We start from the raw sequence: 19,765 nt of genomic DNA, 5'->3' as shown, positions 1-19,765 counted from the left end.
TTGACAAAGTGTAGAGATGGTGATAAGGTGCTCGTTTATCATCGTCAACATGCATTATGTAGAGCTCCTTCCGCTCCGAGTTGCCTCCCTTATCCTTTCAATACAAAACCGTCACTAAACATAATATATCATTATATACACGTTTTTAAATTATTATATGTAATTAAACCGAATTATTAAGAGGAACGTTAAACGAGGTTTGGTCTTTATAAACTTCTAATACAGCTTCTATCGTGCGTAAACTTCAATCGATTTTCCGAAACATAAATAACTTTTATAAAACGCATGAACTGCTCTATTTGCAAATGTGACCTATAATTAATCACTTAAGTATAATATAATATACAATAATTATAAATAGATATACAATAAAAATTAGAAATAATTGATGCAAATATTCGCTAATACGAAGTTTTAGTACTGATTTTATTTAGGATTTTTCACAGACAAGTACCTCGTGGTTTTTAACAAGTTCTAAAGGCACAAGTCCTTATTAAATCAATTTCTGTAAATAAGTAGAGGGTGAATATAACCCGCTTATATTAATTGGAAGGGGAGTATTCTACTCATGAATAGATGCACATATTTTGTGACATAATTGCAGGTGCGCAGAGCTTTAAGCTGAGTTGAATAGTGCAATTAAAAAAAGCTATTTAAAACCAGGAATTAGTTACTTTTGTGTCAGTTACTATTCATGTTAAATATATAGTTTTATATAAAACATAATTTAGGTTCCTTTCTTTTAAAGTGCATAAAATTGTTTGATAACATGATATTTTTTAGTTTTTACGTGATATTCAAATTAATGGAATGTCAATATCTAAAGATACAATATGCAATGTTTCATTAAATGCGATGTTTGATCTCAATTGTTATCCATTTATACTTATTAAGTTAGAATCGCGAAATAATAATATTTTTAAATTTAACACGTTCGTTGCATTACGAGATCTATAAGATCTCTTGCAGGACTTTCGTATTGTGCGTTGAACATAATCGTGTTTTTTCACTCCTTGCGGGAGGATCTAACTTGTAAAGTTCTTTAAGGATGAGCAGGACAAATATACATATTTGCTTCCTACTTAAAGCTGAATTCAAGGACATTAAAAAATAAATTAGAGAAGGATTAGGTCCCTAACGCACAGTACTGTAATTGTTTTAATTCCTTGCGTTAGGAGATATGTCGGTACTCGTGAAATCGTACGCCTCGTAGACGCAAGAGATGGAGGATGGGATTTTTAGTGTTGTCCTAGAATCGACATTCAGGAAGTCGCGGGCACGTTTTGGAAACAACACTCGCGTATATACCAGCGTGTTGATTATTTTTGATAAACAATGAGTGATTTTAAAAGAAAAAAGTGTAAAAAATCTATTTTATTGGTGAGGTTTCTAACAAAAAATCAACGCCAGATTATACTGCTGCATCGTCCAGTAAAATATTTGTTTTGGAAAATGTTCAAATTTGCCCCACATTGACTAATAATGACAGTGATTCTGATTATGAAATATTTAACGATAAACCTTTTTCGTTGGAGCACACGCAGTTAAACAGCACTGACGCTTCTAAAAAAAACTAAATGAATTGTTACCATTTGCGCGTAATGTGCAAGCAATCAATGTGCTTACCACGTTTTAATGAAAAACACTTTGCATAATTAATAAAACTTTTAGAATCGATAACTGAGATATTATTTTATTCCCATCACTACTTACTACACATATTGAACTATCTTCGGTTGCGGTACGAGATACAATCGATATCTAATTTTTTTTTTGGTATTTAAAGTTTATTCAAATGTCGTAACTGCGTGCGAACCTAGCAAAATATAAAGCAATTAGCTATCTTTCACCCACAAAAACTTCAAAATATATGTCATTGTTTTTTTGGAAGATATAAATTATTTTCAAAAGTGTATTTTTAGGAGACTGATTAGGTCTCAAACGCACCCAGGGATAGGCTTGTTACGAGATCTTTTAGGTCTCCATAGCACCAGCTGAAAGTTCTTTAAAAATGATGGCGCAGTGAACGTGTTAATATTTATTAGATATAGAAATTTTAATTATGATAAAACTTTGGCTATTATTTCCTTAGACTTTTCCCACTATATTTTGATTTGAAATTGCTGCAAGAAGCAGCGCTGGCACGCCCCGAGCCGCATCATTAATCTGCTGTCGAGCGCACACCAACTCTGAACATTATCCATCGGCGTACAATGACGTCGACGTAAGCTACCATACACTTGCGACTGTATTGTAATTGTTTCATTAATTATCTATATAAATAATACAAGCTTTTAAATAGTTGTATGTTAAACAATCGCATGTTACGATTATTTATCAAAATAATTAAATAGGCACTTTCCGATTCAATGGAATGAAATCATACTATGAATGAAAGAATTCGCCTGTATAAGAATTAATTTTAAGGGATGCGTTAATGTAGGTTATACATTCACACTTACAGCTAATGATTATTTAACTCGATTAAATAATCGTTTAATAGATTTTGAATGCGTGTGAAACGATATTGGTATAATATTCAACCATAATTCTAATTTGATAATCGAAAATCAAAGGCTTAACCCTATTTTTATATAAAATCAATGGCTTTTGCTCAGCATACACAATTTGGTGCCAGGCGTATAATCGGGCAGTGCTCAAGTGCCTACTCACTGAGCGGCGTTCTGCTCTATTCAGTCAGGCCGCAGCCCACAGCCCGCTTATCATTAAAAACCTTCCCCACAGCTCACAGCCAATATCCTTTGTGCTCACTTCACAACGGTATCGAATTCTACGCAGCTATTAATTATAATGGTTCTGTGAAAAAAACTTCTGTGAAAATATGAAACCGGTGTGAAAGCTACGGTGTAATTACCATTCTTATTTTTAAGAAAATAGTTGTACGGGTGTAAAAAGGTTATGTTTAATATATTTTTCATTTAGATAATTATTTTTACCACACGCTGTAAAACATAGTGTGTCTTTTTGTACAGAATCACAACAGGACTTATCGGGTTAAAATTTTTATGATAAAATCTACGTGCCACGAGGAAAGAATTACTAATAAAAACAGTCACTTAAAACCCACATATGTTTGGAGTATTGTGCTTATCTGCCTACTAGCTGCTCGATTATTATATTGCCACATGAATACTTTAGAGCTGACAGGTGCCATCAATGCATCCAGTAGACATATGCAACGATTTCAATACGAAAAGGGCTTCAAATTTAACTAGAACATAGTACTTAAAAGTAATGTGACATAATATATATAATTATAGGTGCCAAATAATATTAAAATAAAAATAATTATCTAAATTGGCAGTGTCTTTCTCAGATTACTACCGCCATCTGTGTTTAGTATATGAACACGCTAGTAAATTGTAAGAATGATGTGTACTATTTATTACGTTACAGCGGTAGTTTTGCGTGTATTGCATAGATGGCGTTGTTAATAATATACAAACGGGCTTAAAACTAAAAATGTTTTTAAATATCTTGTATAGAAATTGAACTTCATACTGAGACATAATTAATTGCTACATAGTAAACTATGTAAGAGAAATTTTCTACGGGTAAAACCTGGAAAATCACCAAAAAATATTTGATCAACAAAAATGTTTTTGTAATGGTGGTGACGTTTTTTTTACATAGATGGCGCTTTAATCAATAATATTATGGGATTTCATAAGCAATAAATTTTCATAATATAAGGTTTTAATAAAAGAAAGTAATAGAATTAAAAAGAAATTTATTAAAGCGATTAAATTTTAAATCGAAGTACTCAATAATTATTATCACAGCCACAACTTTACGAAATATATTATAATAGACTTACACAGTTTCATATGACCAATAGGAATTATTGAATATAAATGTGTAGAATTCATGAAAAATCTATCCATATAGTACGGTCAAATTAATTGAACAATTCATATTAATATACCGTTTCTTATCGTACGTGTTCGGAAGCAATAATGGTAATTTATTTGTAAAAGTATAAACTCATTACAGTTATTGCTTATTAGAAATGCGGAGAAGCACGTTTGTTTTATTCATATAAACTAGAAACTAATAAAAAATCAGGCTATACTGTAAACCGATAGGCATGTAGGTGAGTCTTTCGGAATGAAGATATCAAATCCGTTATGAGTGCCACTTTTCTTACCTACATACATTTCAAATTACCGATTACTTGCTTACACCTAATAAACTACAGCAAAGTTATGTTATCTATTAAACCATGTTTTTATATCGAAAGGATTAAAGACCTTGAGTCTCCTGCTTTCCTCCTGAGTTGTATAAAGATACAGGCCTCTTGTTTTCGACAAGCAACCATAGCCTACATTAGTTCTGTCACCACTACATTTCCTGTGTCTGAGCTCGTTCCATGTTACACATTTACTTCCGATGAGTAAGCTATCGTTGTTGACTGACACGGCGTAAAGTTTCCACGACAGCGCGTGATCGCATTCTAGCGTAATTGCACGTCCCTTGCACTCGGGTTGGTTTGACGTGATTCCGTTAACATAGACATCCACATGACCAATAGGTTCCTCTAGACCAACGACGCCAGAGCTTGTATGTAGAACGTAGACGAAACTCGCATCTTCCTTCTTTAGCCTGTACTTGGAAGGCTTTATGAAACACGGTCTTGCCGGGTCTAACGCAGTAATCCTCTGCAGACTCTTATGTAATTTCTGTTGCACTAGCCTCCCTGTTATGCCAGCTACATGTGCACCTAAACTAAATCCTACTAAATGTATTTTAGATATCGGATAGCCCTGAAAATGAAGGTTTTGAAGGAAGTTGAACAATCGACGAGCTATCCCATTAACTTGAAGAGCTGAGGACACGTATCCTCTTCTGAAGGATGATCTTGTGTCCATTATGAGTACTGTTGGGTTCTTCATCAATAAAGCTTTGACGAGTGCATCGGAGGATTCATCTGTGGGGGTGTTCCACCAGCCCGGGATGTATATTATTAGCTGCGAAGAAGGACTAAAGCCCCTGGTGTGTGCTTTCGACACTAAGTACTTTCTCTTCCCTGTTTGCGTAAATTCGAAGAACTTTAGTTCAGGAATAATCTGTCCAGATGCTAGCGCGTCAAGCGGGAGCGACTCACCTGAAAGCATTTAATACAAATTATTATAATCCGGACAATAGGTATAGCATGTACATTGTACAACGCTTATATTGAATAAAGCAAATACTTGATTCTTCGGACACAAAACGGTATTTCGTATAACTCATTTGGGAGGTACCCCACGTTCAACCTAAATGTGTTTTTTATTGAGATTTTATTTATTTTATAAGGCGGAATAAACCTATTTGGACGTGAGTATGAACACAAATCACAACTAATGCCGTGTTGTTTGGGTTTTAATGAAGATTAGGAAGAGGATAATATAACGTTTCCCATCAGTAATTGCTGATTCGCTGCTGTTGGCTATTTAATTATTATGTATGTCGTAAGTAGTTGTATTTAATTCCCATTGCAAATGCAACCACACTAACTTTAAAACATTATGGATAAAAGATATATATATACTTATATCGTTATGGTCATACGTAAAATTTATTTTGATAGAATTCAAAATTATTAAACGGTAAAGAATTTCATACTGTTTTAAAAAAATATCTTTGTTCTTATATAGTCACTGCAATTGTTAGATATAGAGACGCTTTAATGTCAAAATACGTCTAAGTCAGCGAAACGTGTTTTAATTCAGTATTTTAAAAATATAATAAAGTAACGTAATACATATAATAAACAGAATTTCTGTTAAGGTAGACCTATTTGTTTGTACATTGCCTGAGTTCACAAGAGTTGCTTCCTAGTTATAAGATTTAGGTATATAAATATATTTTTTTTAATGTTTTTATCTAGGTTAATTGGTGTGGGTATAAATATTGTGTCGTTCTATCGAATTAGTATTTACTGTAAAGATAGAATAATGATATGGAATAAAATAAAATAAATAAATAAAAATAAACGTTGTCTCTTGTTGTTTGTATTGTTGTTTTACACGTAATCATCTTGACATGTGAACATTCAATTAACATGTAATTGAAATGAACTTGTTATAGTGTAATATAACATAAACTTAGCACTAATTGTTTACATAAATATTGCAATATTGCCTACACAATCATAGTGACACTTAATCACTAATTGATCAGTACTAGATATGTTTGAATCTACCTACATTGCAAATATATATTTACGTTTGAATAAGAGTAATATGATGTAATTATTGAAATGAAATGGTATTTAAATTCTCATTAGTTTGGAAAAATTTGTTATTTTGATGTTTTTAGTATCTGGGAAAAACCCTCCAAATAACACGCGTTTACGACCTTTGTTTAAGATGCAACATATAATATTTCAAACATCGAATTATCTACTGCAATACTTATATTAAATACAGCGGTCTTACCCGCTGATGAAAAGAGTCGTTTTCTCTGATAACACTTCACTAATTATTGCACGAGCCAAGAAACATAAAGAACGCACATGTATTAGAAGCTGCCTTAACGAGTTCGTCGACTGTGGTGGACAGCAGACGGGGCGGCAGCAAAGCAGCGGCCGGCACCACCAGCGTCACTGCTGCAACAAGCACGAACATGGTTCCTAACGCTTGCGCATCCGTGCGCCTCGCGCGCCGCGTTCTCTGACATTGGCTCGCCAGCAGCCGCCCTTGATCTTCACATACGATGGCGTATAACGTGACTTATCAGAATAGAAGGGGTTCGTCGTTATCGCATCACACATCATCATCACATTAGACCATTGTAAGAGATTATTAAGTGTTGTGCATTTACAGGGTTAAATGTACTTGCTCTATTATTATACAAAAAATCTGTGGCACTACAACCTCTTTAGGTCTGAGCCTCAGATATCTGAATCTGTCTTAGCCATGTCGGTTTCCTCACGATGTTTTCCTTCACCGTTCGAGGAGATGTTAAATGCGCACATGGACACAAGTCCGTTGGTGCACAGCCAATCTAACCTACGACCTCAGGGATGAGAGTCGCACGCTGAAGCCACTAGGCCAACACTGCTATTATTATAAATATAGATCTATATTTGTGTTTGGAACAAAAAATCTCAAAAAATACTAAACCAATTTTGAAAATGATTACACCATTTATGCTACGTTATCCCGAAATAATATAGGTAGTGTATGCTACAGTGCCCAATTTCTTTTGAAATAAGTCAGTACACACAGTGCTATTATAATACTAATAGTCTGACCCGACAAATGCCCCACCAAGACTACATTATCCCGGGATCAGCAGGGCAGAATCTATCCCCGCCTATTTATATATATATATATCATATATACTTATTACTTATATTGAAGTCTTTAGGCCTACCGTTGCACTTTTTTCAAGAAAATAGTTAATAGTGTTTAATTATTTTAGTTATTCGTATATAAGATTTGTTGCAGAATCCAATGCTTTTATTAATTAATTAGATTAAATTGTTCAATTCTGTGAATGTGAATTTAAGTAGTAATGATAACAGAATAAATCGAAATCTCGCATTGTTAGCTTAGCCTCGTTCCTATCTTGATAAGCTTAACTTTACTTTAGAATAAAAATCTAAAAACTTTGTCCGCTACGGAACTTTGTTATTGCGTGAGTTTTATTATAATAAAGGCGATAGGCTCATCTTTTATTCAGATAACACTAAACACTTAAATATACAATTTCAATTATTGTTACTAGATATCCCTTTTTATGCTACAAAATATACTATAATATGTATATATAATATAATACAATATAATATAATATAATATAATATAATATAATATAATATAATATAATATAATTTTTTTTTTTTTTTTTTTTTTTTTTTTTTTTTTTTTTTTAAAAGACAATTCACACCAATTGACCTAGTCCCATGCTAAGCTGGTGAAGCTTGTGTTATGGGTACTAGGCAACGGATATACATACATATTATAGATAGATATACATATAAATACATATTTAAACACCCAAGACCTAAGAACAACACCAAATGCTCATCACATCGATGTTCGCCTCAGCCGGGGATCGAACCCGGGACCCATGGATTCGCAGTCAGGGGTACTAACCACTAGACCAATGAGTCGTCGATTATATAATATAATATAATATAATATAATATAATATAATATAATATAATATAATATAATATAATATAATATAATATAATATAATATAATATAATATAATATAATATAATATAATATAATATAATATAATATAATATAATATAATATAATATAATATAATATAATATAATATAATATAATATAATATAATATAATATAATATAATATAATATAATATAATATAAAATAATAGATTTGGAGGTTACAACTATAAAAAGTTAAACTTAAAAACTTAGTTTCGCGTAAGTTTTTAAAGTTTAACTTTTTAATGTAATAAATCAATGTGATGTATTAAGCAAAAAATTTGAGAAATATATTTCCGTAGGTAATTAATTGTTATAAATCTCAAACACAAGGCTGTAGATGCACTTCCTTAACATCAAAACGTGTTTTGTAGCTAAACATGTAATATAAGGTTAACAGTTACATAAATTAACTCTTCCTATTGAATTACCAACTTAGATGCAAAAGCCTTGATAGCGTCTCATATCCTTTTGATTGACTCATTATAAAAATGTACTCTATAATAAAATCCCGACTCTCTATAACGTTATGTATGAGAACATGTAGTCCTAAAAATTGGAAACGGAAGGACTACGGAAGTAATGAGATAAGTTAACGCCAACAAATTAAGACCGACTTTAATTATAAATGAGTTGCGTGACAGGTACAGTATACTTATTTAAAAACTAAGCAAATTAATATTAAAATATTATAATTTTCATTATTTGACTAAAGTACATATAACAATATAAAATAAAAAATCTTAAAGCAAAAAATAGTTCCGTGAAATGATGGTGCTATTAAATGAAATATGTATATTTATTTTTTAGATATATTTTAACTAATGACTTTAGTTTTAGTATCATATTCTATAATGATTAGGCACTATTTAAAAATACCAATTGTTATTGGGTCGGTTAATTTCGATGGTATCTGTTATTGGCCTCGATAGATAAATTATATTGCTCCACGAGAGCCGGAGGGCCTTTTGATGCATCTCGTAATTTATCAAGAATCCAGTTAATCGGCGAAAAAACTGACAGACCGCGCCCACAAAATTGAGAGACATTTTTGGGTAACCATTCAACGTTTTCTGAATTCCCGTAACCCCAGACACATTTTTAAAACTGTTACATTGATCTTTTTCTTCAGTCAAGTAGATGAGTAGCCTTCAGTGTGTGCAAGCTGACACGAAAATGTTTCGGCGGGAATCCATTCCAAGACTTCGAGGTTATATGCCATATTTGCAAACCCGTGGAGGCGGTTAAATATTACGTATAAGAGATTTATTTTACAGAACCGGTACCGGAAGATGAAGTACTAGATTCCACATAAGACCAGCATTAATGACAATTCAATAGTCCTTTTATATAGAAGTTACTTATAAGAAGATAATTTGTTGTGAAATCACAACACACCTTTAATAATTTATAGTATCTCTTCAGTATTGAAGTGTGCGTGAGGACGATGAGGTAACGGTATTGTTGACTTTCTTGTTGAGGTTCAATGTCGATAAATTTATTACCATATCGTGAATCTACTATCGGTTTTTGGCGAGATTGTGAGGGTCAAATCGGTTAGATGAGTCTAGTACCTCACGAGATTTAAGGAAGGAAAATTCAAAAGCATTTAAATATGAAGAACAAAATGGAATTTTTCCTTTGCTTGTCTCTTTTATTAGCATCTGGTCGATGTCATACTTTAAACGCTTTGTCATGCGTTAATTTAGGAAAAACCTAGGTTCTTGCGTTTAGGTCCATAAGACACGCAAGAACTCGCGAACACATGTGGTCCGATGGATGGTTAAATTTGAAGTAGTAATCGCAGAGATTATAGATATCTCATTAGCTGTATTATGAAAGCTAAAGTGGGAAACGATAACAGTAGCTCGCAAAGGCACGTATACAAAGGCATGTACGAGTAATCTCTAAGTTACGTCCAGCTTCAAATCACTAAACGTGCTAAACAATCATGAGAGTCGAATACAGAAACCTGACATTGAAGTAAATAATTCGAGAAGAATGTAAAGTAATGTATGCATTGTTTGAGGTACTTCATCACGAGGCCGATGTCGGTTAGCTGTAGTCTAATGCATGTATACTCTCACCTTGTAACTACGCCAGATTTTGCATACTGGCAGATTGTTGATGTTATTTTTCCATATAAAATTGTTCCTATTAGGAATAAGCCTAAAACGACTACTACGTATCTCTCACTCTATCTTATTTTCCGGGAAACATACGATTCTAAGGTATCGTATAAAAATAGTATTGTATCAAGCAAATAAATCTTATTGAGTATTGCGTGTTACAAAAAATTATTGATAGAAGCAACTTAGTCTTTGTGCGTGGTAATTAAATCAGACAAAAGAAACGGAAATTATTGTAGGTTTGGTTTTGGTTGTACTTCTAAATTATTATCATAATTATTAGCTCGATGCAAAGGGAATTGAATGAACATATAAAATAGGAAAACAGAAACATCTTGCTAATTTTAGCTCATATAATGAATACTAACTATTATGAGAATGGGTATAACCCGTCTTAGATAGAGCTATTTATTAAAATTAGTTAATTAATTTTATAAAAAATATAAAAAGTTATAAATATTCATTCTAATTGCACTATTCTAACTAGTCTTTTGTCTATTTGAAAAAGGGAAATAGTGTTGGCCTAATTACTTCAACGTGCGACTCTCATCATTGTTGGTTCGATTTTGTGTCTATGTGCGCATTTAACACTCCCTTGTACGGTGATAACATCGTAGGAAACCGGCATACCTTAGACTCAAAAAGTCAACGACATGTGTCAGGCACAGAAGGCCGAAATAATGATACACATACAGAAACCTGAGAACCTTAAAGGTTGTAGCGCGACTGATTGTTTTTATGACACACGTATGAAAAAAAGTACCAGATGAGTACTGAAGTTAGAACGATGCAACAGGACTTATTTATGTTTCAATGAATTAGTTTATAATCCTATTTTTACCCTATATTATATATATTTAATATAAAAATCTCCGATCTACGGAGTAGAAAGTGAACAGTTGATGTTTTGCTGAGTTTTTTTGAGTAGTACCACAAACAGTGTCGGGTCAACTGTATCGGTAAGATGTAAACTTTAAATAAAAATTGAGAGGAATAGGAATTCACACAAAAGTCGTGGTTACATTTATAACAACTATCATTCAAGTGCTTTTGTCATGTGAGTTGCAGACGAAGTATGATGAAAAAAGGACATGAAAACTGGCAGCCAGTTTTCATAATCTAAGTAATTTGGTACATAGGCGCTACAACCCTAGATGGGTTTCATTCTCTGATTTTATATGTTCCTTTAATCATTTTTATTTTATGAAATAAGTGGGTGTTCAGGATTCTGCCAAACACTTTCTGTTGTTCTAGGGTCTAAGACATACCGGTTTCCTAATGTTTACCACCATCGTAAATGATGATTATTATAGGAACTAATAATCCAATGCGTCAGAGACGAGGATGGTAAAAATGCATCTCCATACATGTGCGATCCACTTACGAAGCCAGAAAACAGAGTCAGGACCTGCAATGATCATCCCTGCCCGCCAAGGTACTAAAACCTCTTATAAACATAACTATTGGTATGAAGACTATCGAAGGGAGCATAAATACTAAATATTCTAGCTTAAAAAATCCCCACTCATCTGCTACTCTGTGAAGATACTCGATATCGAGTACACCAATGACCAATCGGGTCAATAGTTTTTGCAAGCTTAGACCAGTGCCGATAATTTTTGAAACCAAAAAAAATTACAGTAGGATGAAACCCATTAGAAAAGCAGGTGAATATGATCAAAATGAAAGGAAAAATAAATTACGGTCGATCTGAGGTCGGGAAGGGGTAGGGGGGGGGAGTTTTAAGGGTAAAAAACGGTTTATCTCGATTTCCGGCAAAACTAAAAGTCCTATCGAAGAAAACTAAATGGCAAAGTTGTAGGTCATAAAAAGATCTACAACTTTTGTATTTACACATTTTTCACATAACCTACCTAGTATTAAATGCAAAGAAAATCCATTTGTCCACAAATGTGATTTAAACGCACGACCTTTGAGCGTCGACGTGAAATTCATTTCTAACATAATATATAAAAATATATGTAGCATAAATGAAGCAATTTTCTGTTGATGTGTGTTCTACAATTGCTATTGTTTAATATTTATTGATACTAACCACAAAATTGACTGAAATATTCATATGAATGGAAACTTGATGACGACCGCTTTTCAAATTGATTGATATCGACACGATATATAAAGACTCAACGTCAACCTGGGTCCGTTTAGAATAAAATAAACAAATTACAGATTATTTAATATATGTACGATGTACATGATATCTCAGATGTTCCCATCTAGATTGAATATCAAGTATATTGATATACTTCATGCGAAGATTTCTTATTATATACTTATCTTGAATATCCGTTTTTGTAACATAGGATAGCTTACATCTCAATTTATACCCGCAATATTATTTTATTGCTAAATATTTGTTTATTATTTGACAGTCACAATTCTCGTGGTGGCGCTGTGTTGAAAGTACCAACGTTTCACATAAGCTACAATTTAATGACAAAAAAAAAGCATGGTGGTCCCCATGACTGGTGATCTCCTACCGTTTCCCTTGAATAGTTTGCTACTATGTAATATAACAAAAACCTTAGCCACAGCAACGCTTGGCCGGTCTGCTAATAAATTATAAATATTGAACGATGTTTTTACTTTAAACGTACTCAAATCTAATTTCGGATACCAGACATTTTTCCTCATTTTTAGACAGACGAAGCCTACTTAATAAACATAGTTGGCCATTATGCTATTACACGATACTTACGTATAAAAGAAGTAGCAAAGTAAATAATTCCATTTGTTCACAACAATGTTTGAGAAGTTATATTATTGCTTATTTTTCTTTAATCTCGTCAGTCAGGCACGCAATTTTCCAGTACGAAGATTTTGATTTTGATTTTAAATATTTTTTTTTTCCATAAAACATAAAGATATATAACATTATATTTTATGGCAGACATATTTTGGTACCTTTCTCTTGTTTTAGCTACACGAAGTAGAGAAATTTGGATCGGGATTAGGGCAAGGACTTGTGCCTCGTCTGGAGGCTTTCGAGGCAAGACAAATGGAAGCCACGAGGCACTTGGAAGCACGGCAATTGGAGCGTCTACCGTTGCCCGGCCCTCAAGAACTAGAGGCTATCAAAAGAGTCGCCCAACTCCTTGCCACGATCGGAGAACAGGTACCGGAGTATTTCACATATTTTGTAGAATTCATAAATTTATTACCGCTATGTAATTATTATATTTTATTATAGCTAAGAGATAGATGATGTCTTTACGCTAATTAATCCTGTACAACTTTTGAACACAATTATATATGAAAAGAGATTTCTGAATAAAGTTTTGGAATTTCCGCTGTTGGTTCTAGTTTTTACATTCACGCCACACAAATAAGTCATACATAAAACACAGCATTTTATTGAATAAAGAAGAAATTTGACTAACTTCAAAAGTTTAACACAAAATTCATAAATAGTATAAAAATTCATATTCTTTTTAGGTGATTCCAGCAATTATCGGTGACAATCCAGCACACAGGCCCACGACTGCGTCAGCTTCACCACACGTTACTGATGTGCCAAGTGACCCTGTTCAATTAAATTAAGGATTTCAAATTAACTATAGTAATACTGTTTATTATAGTAATGATGACAAAATCTATCTTAATATATATAAATTACGTGTCACGTTGTTTGTTCGCTATGGACTCCTAAACTATTGAACAGATTTCAATCAAATTTGCACACCGTATGCAGTTTGATCTAACTTAAAAGATAGAATAGCTTACATCGTAATTTATACCCGCATTATTATTTTATTGCAAATTATTTGTATATTATTCGGCAGTCACAATTCTAATAGAAGACGCTGTGTTGAAAGTACCAACGTTTCACATAAGCTACAATTTAATGGCATAACCACCAAAAGCATGGTGGTCCCCATGTCGGGTGTTCTCCTACCGTTTCTCTTGAATAGTTTACTACTATGTCATATAAAAAAAAACCTTAGCCACAGCAACGCTTGGCCGAGTCTTCTAGTAGCTTTATAAATTGCTTACATAATTATCCCACATGTGTTCTCATGTTCATATTTTTCTCAATAGTTTTATGAATTTAAAAAAAATTATTCGCGGTGAAAACCTGCAACCTGAATAACTTCTATTTTTTTCCATTAAATAATATATGTATACAGTATGTAATAATGTATGAAGTATTACTAGTTAATGTTTAGTAAAACAGCACTGAAGATGCCACTGTTATGCTGGATTAATTGGACTTCAGTTAATGTTGTTTAGTTTGTAGTAACAATATGTATGCACTCAATCTCTGTACCGATCATGTAAAATAAAAATAATAAATCAATCAATAACATGATCTTGAATTATTAGCTACAGCACTTAGAATAAATTAAAGCATATGTTTGACCTAAGCATTAAAATGGTATTTGATCATAATTTGTACTTTTACCTTGACCTGTGCTGTGTTATGAAATAGTTATGTCCGTCTGTGGTGGTGGCGCCATCTGATGGTGCAGTGGTAGATAACTTCAAACGTAACTATTAATATACTTCCGCCGCTTAGCAGAATCCAGTGACTACCCATAAGCGCTGTCAAATATGCATTAAATGTCAAAAGATTATGCTAATTGCTTTGTTTTAATTAATTATTATTTTTAGTTTTGAATATTTTTTACAACAAATGTTTTAAACTGAGTTGTTAGTAAAGGTTTCAAAAGAATTCTTATTAATAGTATATAAAAAATATTTTTCAAACCAATATCTTCAAAGAATCGCAGATTGGTTTCTAGCAGGTAAAAGATCTGATTTTCCTCCGATGCATAGAAAATTCGAATAACCGTTGAGTTAAGGTTTAAGCCATGGCTGTAAATAAATTCCATGATAATTATTACAACGAAACAATTTTAACAAGCTAGTCCACAAATCGTACTACCCAAGCAACCAGTTTATAAATCATATAAGATACTACAATTGACCATAAAACTTACAGTAGTTTGCTTAAGAAAAGTTTCTTCATGGGGGCGAGATTATAATGGACGTGCGATGATTCCGCAAAGTATACTAGCCCTGTGCAGTCAGGCTGGCATTGCGCACATAGTACACCATCCGACCGCTCTTTCTCCAGGCTCACGTGATTTGCACCATGACCAGTCGGTTTAAAGTATGTAAGCTTGTCTGTAAGCAACCGAGAAATGGGCTAACGTCATTTCTCAACTCAAATGCAATAGACAATAATATTACAGGTTGGTCAAAAAGTCGTGGATCAAACGCAAATAGGGGATATCTGAGGTCATCAGCTGCAAAAAATTGAACTCATGGCCATGTGTAATACCTTTTCAGAATCCCTATTAAATGCGCCAAAACTTGTTATACTGGGTCACTTTTCGGTAGAGTAATTTTTTTTCACAGTGGGGTCCGATGTTAACAAAAAGTTATGATATGAAAAAAAAATTATATCTTATAACTTATTATCTTCAATACACTCAATAAACAACTATAAATAGTATGTCTAACGCAAGAACTCATCAGTACCAATCTAGTTGATATTATGAACAGATACAGGATGTAGATTTTTTTCGAATTTTAATAAGAATTAGTAAAAAAAGGCAATTTCTTATAAAAACGCAAAATAAATTATAACTCTGCAGGGGTTGAGCTTAGAGACCTCCCGTAGAACAATTTTTTGCAGCTGATGACCTCATCTATCTCCTATTTGCGTTTGATCTACGACTTTTTGGCCACCCTGTATAATAAGTGCTTTCAGTGCATTTACTCTTATGTTTATTAAGGCAACCAAGATGCTCTGGTGAACAAACTTTGTGATGAGGTTCTGGCTGAAGCGTGTAGGGCACGCAAGAGCAGAGCGCCAGTGTAGCATTACGGCGGCACTGCAAAATGCATTCAACTTCATTGCGAGTCCAGCCGTGGTCTGACACACGGCATCCGCGCTATAATATTGACGAGAAAACAAATTATCATTAATATAATAAATAGAAATAGAACAAATAATTCGGATGTTGATAATAAAATTACGTACCCACGCTTCACTGTGATACATCAATTGATGGCTGATATACTGTGCCTCAAAATGTAATTTCAAATATACTGAGGAGTTGAAGTGAGCAGGATATGAGTGGACTCCGCTAACTTCTGTTAGAGGATATTGCATGCCGTCAAACAGTATAACCTACGTAAAAATGATTCATTTTTATTATTATAGAACTTTTCACGAACAATTTGATCTACGTAGTATTGTTGGTAATGCTGTCTAAACCTCAACATCATGGCAAGGTCGGCGAGCAAAAGCGACGTCGTCAATATCTTCTTTCACGGCAACAATAAGACTCTGATCTTCTCCCACAAAGGTCACTTTCTTGGCCTCTCTCTTTTTGTCTTCTGGGCTAAATAAAAAAACGTGTGTGTTATGTACACGCGTTAGAAGTTATACTTCTTTGGCGTAATAATTTTCTTCGAGCACTTTAGAGGGACGTCAATTGCATTTTTCTTTCGGTGTCGGGTTTTTTGTGACGGTGTGCGTGCGCATCGTGAAACTGTACTGTCGTCATTTTCCCCTAACGCGCCAAAAGAAGTATAACTTCAAAAACATTCGGTTCAAAGATACTTTATTTCTCAAAAAATTACATTCACTTAGCGAGAAAATTTAGAGTAAGTTAGTTATGTACATCGTGTTATGAAATTATTTGAAAATACACTATATAAAATAAAAATATTAGTTTCTAACAATATGTACCATATTTGTTACAAAAGTGCAGGTAGGTCGCATCGATGTTACAACATGTTACAAGACGCTCGTTCGCAGACATAAGTAAATGCTAGAATAGCCTTTTTGATGTTTTGTAAATACATGAATTATTCCATTAATTCATATTAAACTTTTACAGACACAGATATAGAATATGGTTGTTTATATTTTTGTTATTTTATAGGTATGTTGTTAATTATATGTACTTTTAAAAGTTTTTTAAATTTGTAAAAAGGTTTTATTTCTTTTAATCTGGGTGGCAATGTATTAAATATTTGATGAAACAATATCGGAAATCTCTGAATTAGCATGTAAACCAACCTGTATCTGGCATTCATGACGCAACAAAAGCCGCTACCAGTGATACGGGTTGCAAACAGTAAGTGGCAGGGTATAGTTTTAGCTTTCCAGGAGCACCGCTCGAGTCTTGACTCACATGTCGGCGAAAGCTGGACACAAATAGTATTAAATCGCCTTTATCGTTTCCTGATAATTCCGGTTTAAGAGGACATCCTAATTAGCGAGTCAAAGCGCCTGCCAATATTTTATACTACACTACACGGCATAAATGAAGACACCAAAAGGCCCTTGCATCTTATCGAACAAATGATCGAGTTTCCCTTTTCCCAATAGCCTTACAACGCTTAGAGCTATACCTTTATTGTCTCCTCGTATTGAACCGGAGAGTAAGTATTATAGGTTGAATAATTAGATTGGTAATTCAATCCATGGATTGAATATTAGGTTTTCTTTAGAAATTGATTGAATTGTCGACATAAGATTGTTAAAATTGGATGGAGATTGCATATTAATTCTGGGCGTATAGGGGCTGGCACCTTTTTAGTATAGATACCTGCATGCATAGCTAAATCAAAGACATAACCATTACGCATTTATTTCAGATAGGATTTCCATATGTTAAATTATTAAAATTAATAATATGTACCTTCAGCATAATATTTGTGATGTTAGTTTCATGATCTACATCGGACAAAAATGTCATAAAGGGAAGATCGAATGGCTCCGGTGACGTAGTCAGTAGGCCACCAAACGCCAATAAGTTCGCTTCTATTTGAGAAAGCGTAAACGTCCCATTTTTATCTAAAGATGCCCTTAAATATTGTTAAAAGTAATTTTAAAGGTTCGTAAAAACAAAGACATAGATTTCATCAAACTTATTACATATTCGATTTAAGTTCCAAAAACACTAACATTTTGAATTCTTGTAATTGAATTATTTATATATACAGTAACATTATTAAATTATTCAAGGGTGGTTATAAACTAGCGTTTTTACGCGCGTATAAGCTCGTTTTTGGAAGTGCATATAGGCACGTATAGTCGCGCCTTTTGGCACATAGTTTTAGTCTTGATGCAACCATCAATGACACCCAGCATCTTTTTCGTCTTCTTAGTCGACGAGTCTCAGTCGACGCCGTATAACTAACGCAAATAGCAATGTTTCTTCGTCAGAATCCATGTTGATACTGACACTACGCCATTACCGGTTCGAGCGAACATGCCGAAATATGCCCGTTTACGCGCGTCCGGTTTATTGAAGCGCATATTGTGGCGCGCGTGTAAGCGGGTATGCTGAAACTACCGTATACGCGCAGAAAAATACGCTAGTATGTAACCACCCTATGTGCTGTTAGATTACCATGTTATTTTTAGAAATATGTTATGATATAGGTTATGATACCGGTCCTTACAATCGTCTCGCATAGTTGTGTAGCGCGCGTTTACTTATAATATTGTAGGTACAAAGAGCCACGGCTGGGAACTCAACATGCTGTTGTGGATGCTGCATCGGCTGCTGGTTCACCAAAAGTGGAGGCTCATGCCGGAACTTATAGATATTTAGTAACGTTATTAGCACTCCACTAAATACTCCTAACATTAACAGACTCACAAAGATGGACCTGGAAGTCGTTTATATGAACGTTTACAATTAGCATTTAATTCGATTATCAGAATCTATCGAGTACAAGTGACACCTATAGCAATAAGCATATATGTTGTATCTTCTTCTTATTATTTACTACTACTATTTAAGCAAAGACGCAAATGCGCAAAATTTATTACTGTCTTTTATAAGCAACATACCTACCTACGGACAGCTATGACAATTCATTAAATACACATACCTGATAGGCTTTTTAGTATGCATTGCGGTTTTAACTCCTGAGAGTGAGAGGTTCCTCGCTAAATCCTTCATTGCCTTTGAAAAACTTGTTCGAAGTCTTATCTCAAAATTTGACGCCTGATAAGAATGGAATTGCAATCTCTCTTTCATGCGTGATGGCTTCTTAAGTCTCTTGTACCAAAGTTCAGGGTCCACAGTTCTCATTTTTTATAACTTTACTATTTCTCATTCAACGCAGAATATACTTCAGATAGAACTCTTTTAGTGTTTTTCATAGAAGTACTCATAACTCGACGGTTTGTGTATTAATGTGAACAATCCCATGACAATTAAATAGTGACAAAGGTTTCAAACAATTAGTATTGTGCATGTCGAAAAACAATTAACTGTAGTTAATTTAAAGCACGAATTATTTTTTATATTATGTTCCATTTTAAATCGTCGGCAATTTCAAATTAATAATACTTATAGTTGAAATTTCTGTCATGGACAGAAAATACTTTACTAGCAAAATATGTGGTCAAAATCTAGTCAATGTATTTGGCAATACAATAAGGTACACAGTT

General features: G+C 33.5%; 2 protein-coding genes across 4 annotated transcripts; both read right to left on the bottom strand.

Moving 5' to 3' along the window:
* Positions 1-3,734: 3,734 nt before the first annotated feature.
* Positions 3,735-6,690, bottom strand: LOC125049804 (lipase member H-B-like). Its single transcript, XM_047649267.1, has 2 exons — positions 6,518-6,690; positions 3,735-5,125 (listed from the first exon to the last, which is right to left on the bottom strand). Exons 1-2 carry the CDS (start codon positions 6,627-6,629, stop codon positions 4,230-4,232), a joined length of 1,008 nt encoding a protein of 335 aa, XP_047505223.1. The 5' UTR covers positions 6,630-6,690; the 3' UTR covers positions 3,735-4,229.
* A 7,060-nt stretch (positions 6,691-13,750) lies between these two features.
* Positions 13,751-19,648, bottom strand: LOC125049783. Of its 3 annotated transcripts, XM_047649239.1 has the most exons (11): positions 19,201-19,648; positions 18,766-18,975; positions 18,000-18,165; positions 17,375-17,502; positions 16,565-16,691; positions 16,328-16,477; positions 16,107-16,238; positions 15,279-15,465; positions 15,047-15,153; positions 14,741-14,880; positions 13,751-13,861 (listed from the first exon to the last, which is right to left on the bottom strand). In XM_047649239.1, exons 1-8 carry the CDS (start codon positions 19,401-19,403, stop codon positions 15,418-15,420), a joined length of 1,164 nt encoding a protein of 387 aa, XP_047505195.1. In that variant the 5' UTR covers positions 19,404-19,648; the 3' UTR covers positions 13,751-13,861; positions 14,741-14,880; positions 15,047-15,153; positions 15,279-15,417. The 3 variants fall into 3 exon arrangements, with proteins under 3 accessions (XP_047505195.1, XP_047505204.1, XP_047505211.1); XM_047649248.1 differs by lacking the exons at positions 18,766-18,975; positions 19,201-19,648 and having other exon boundaries at positions 16,064-16,238; positions 18,000-18,396; XM_047649255.1 differs by lacking the exons at positions 18,000-18,165; positions 18,766-18,975; positions 19,201-19,648 and having other exon boundaries at positions 16,064-16,238; positions 17,375-17,608.
* Between the last annotated feature and the right edge of the window lie 117 nt (positions 19,649-19,765).

This window comes from Pieris napi, chromosome 1, assembly GCF_905475465.1.
Source record: "Pieris napi chromosome 1, ilPieNapi1.2, whole genome shotgun sequence".
Lineage (NCBI taxonomy): Eukaryota > Metazoa > Arthropoda > Insecta > Lepidoptera > Pieridae > Pieris > Pieris napi.
This window is presented reverse-complemented; position numbering and strand designations above follow the sequence as displayed.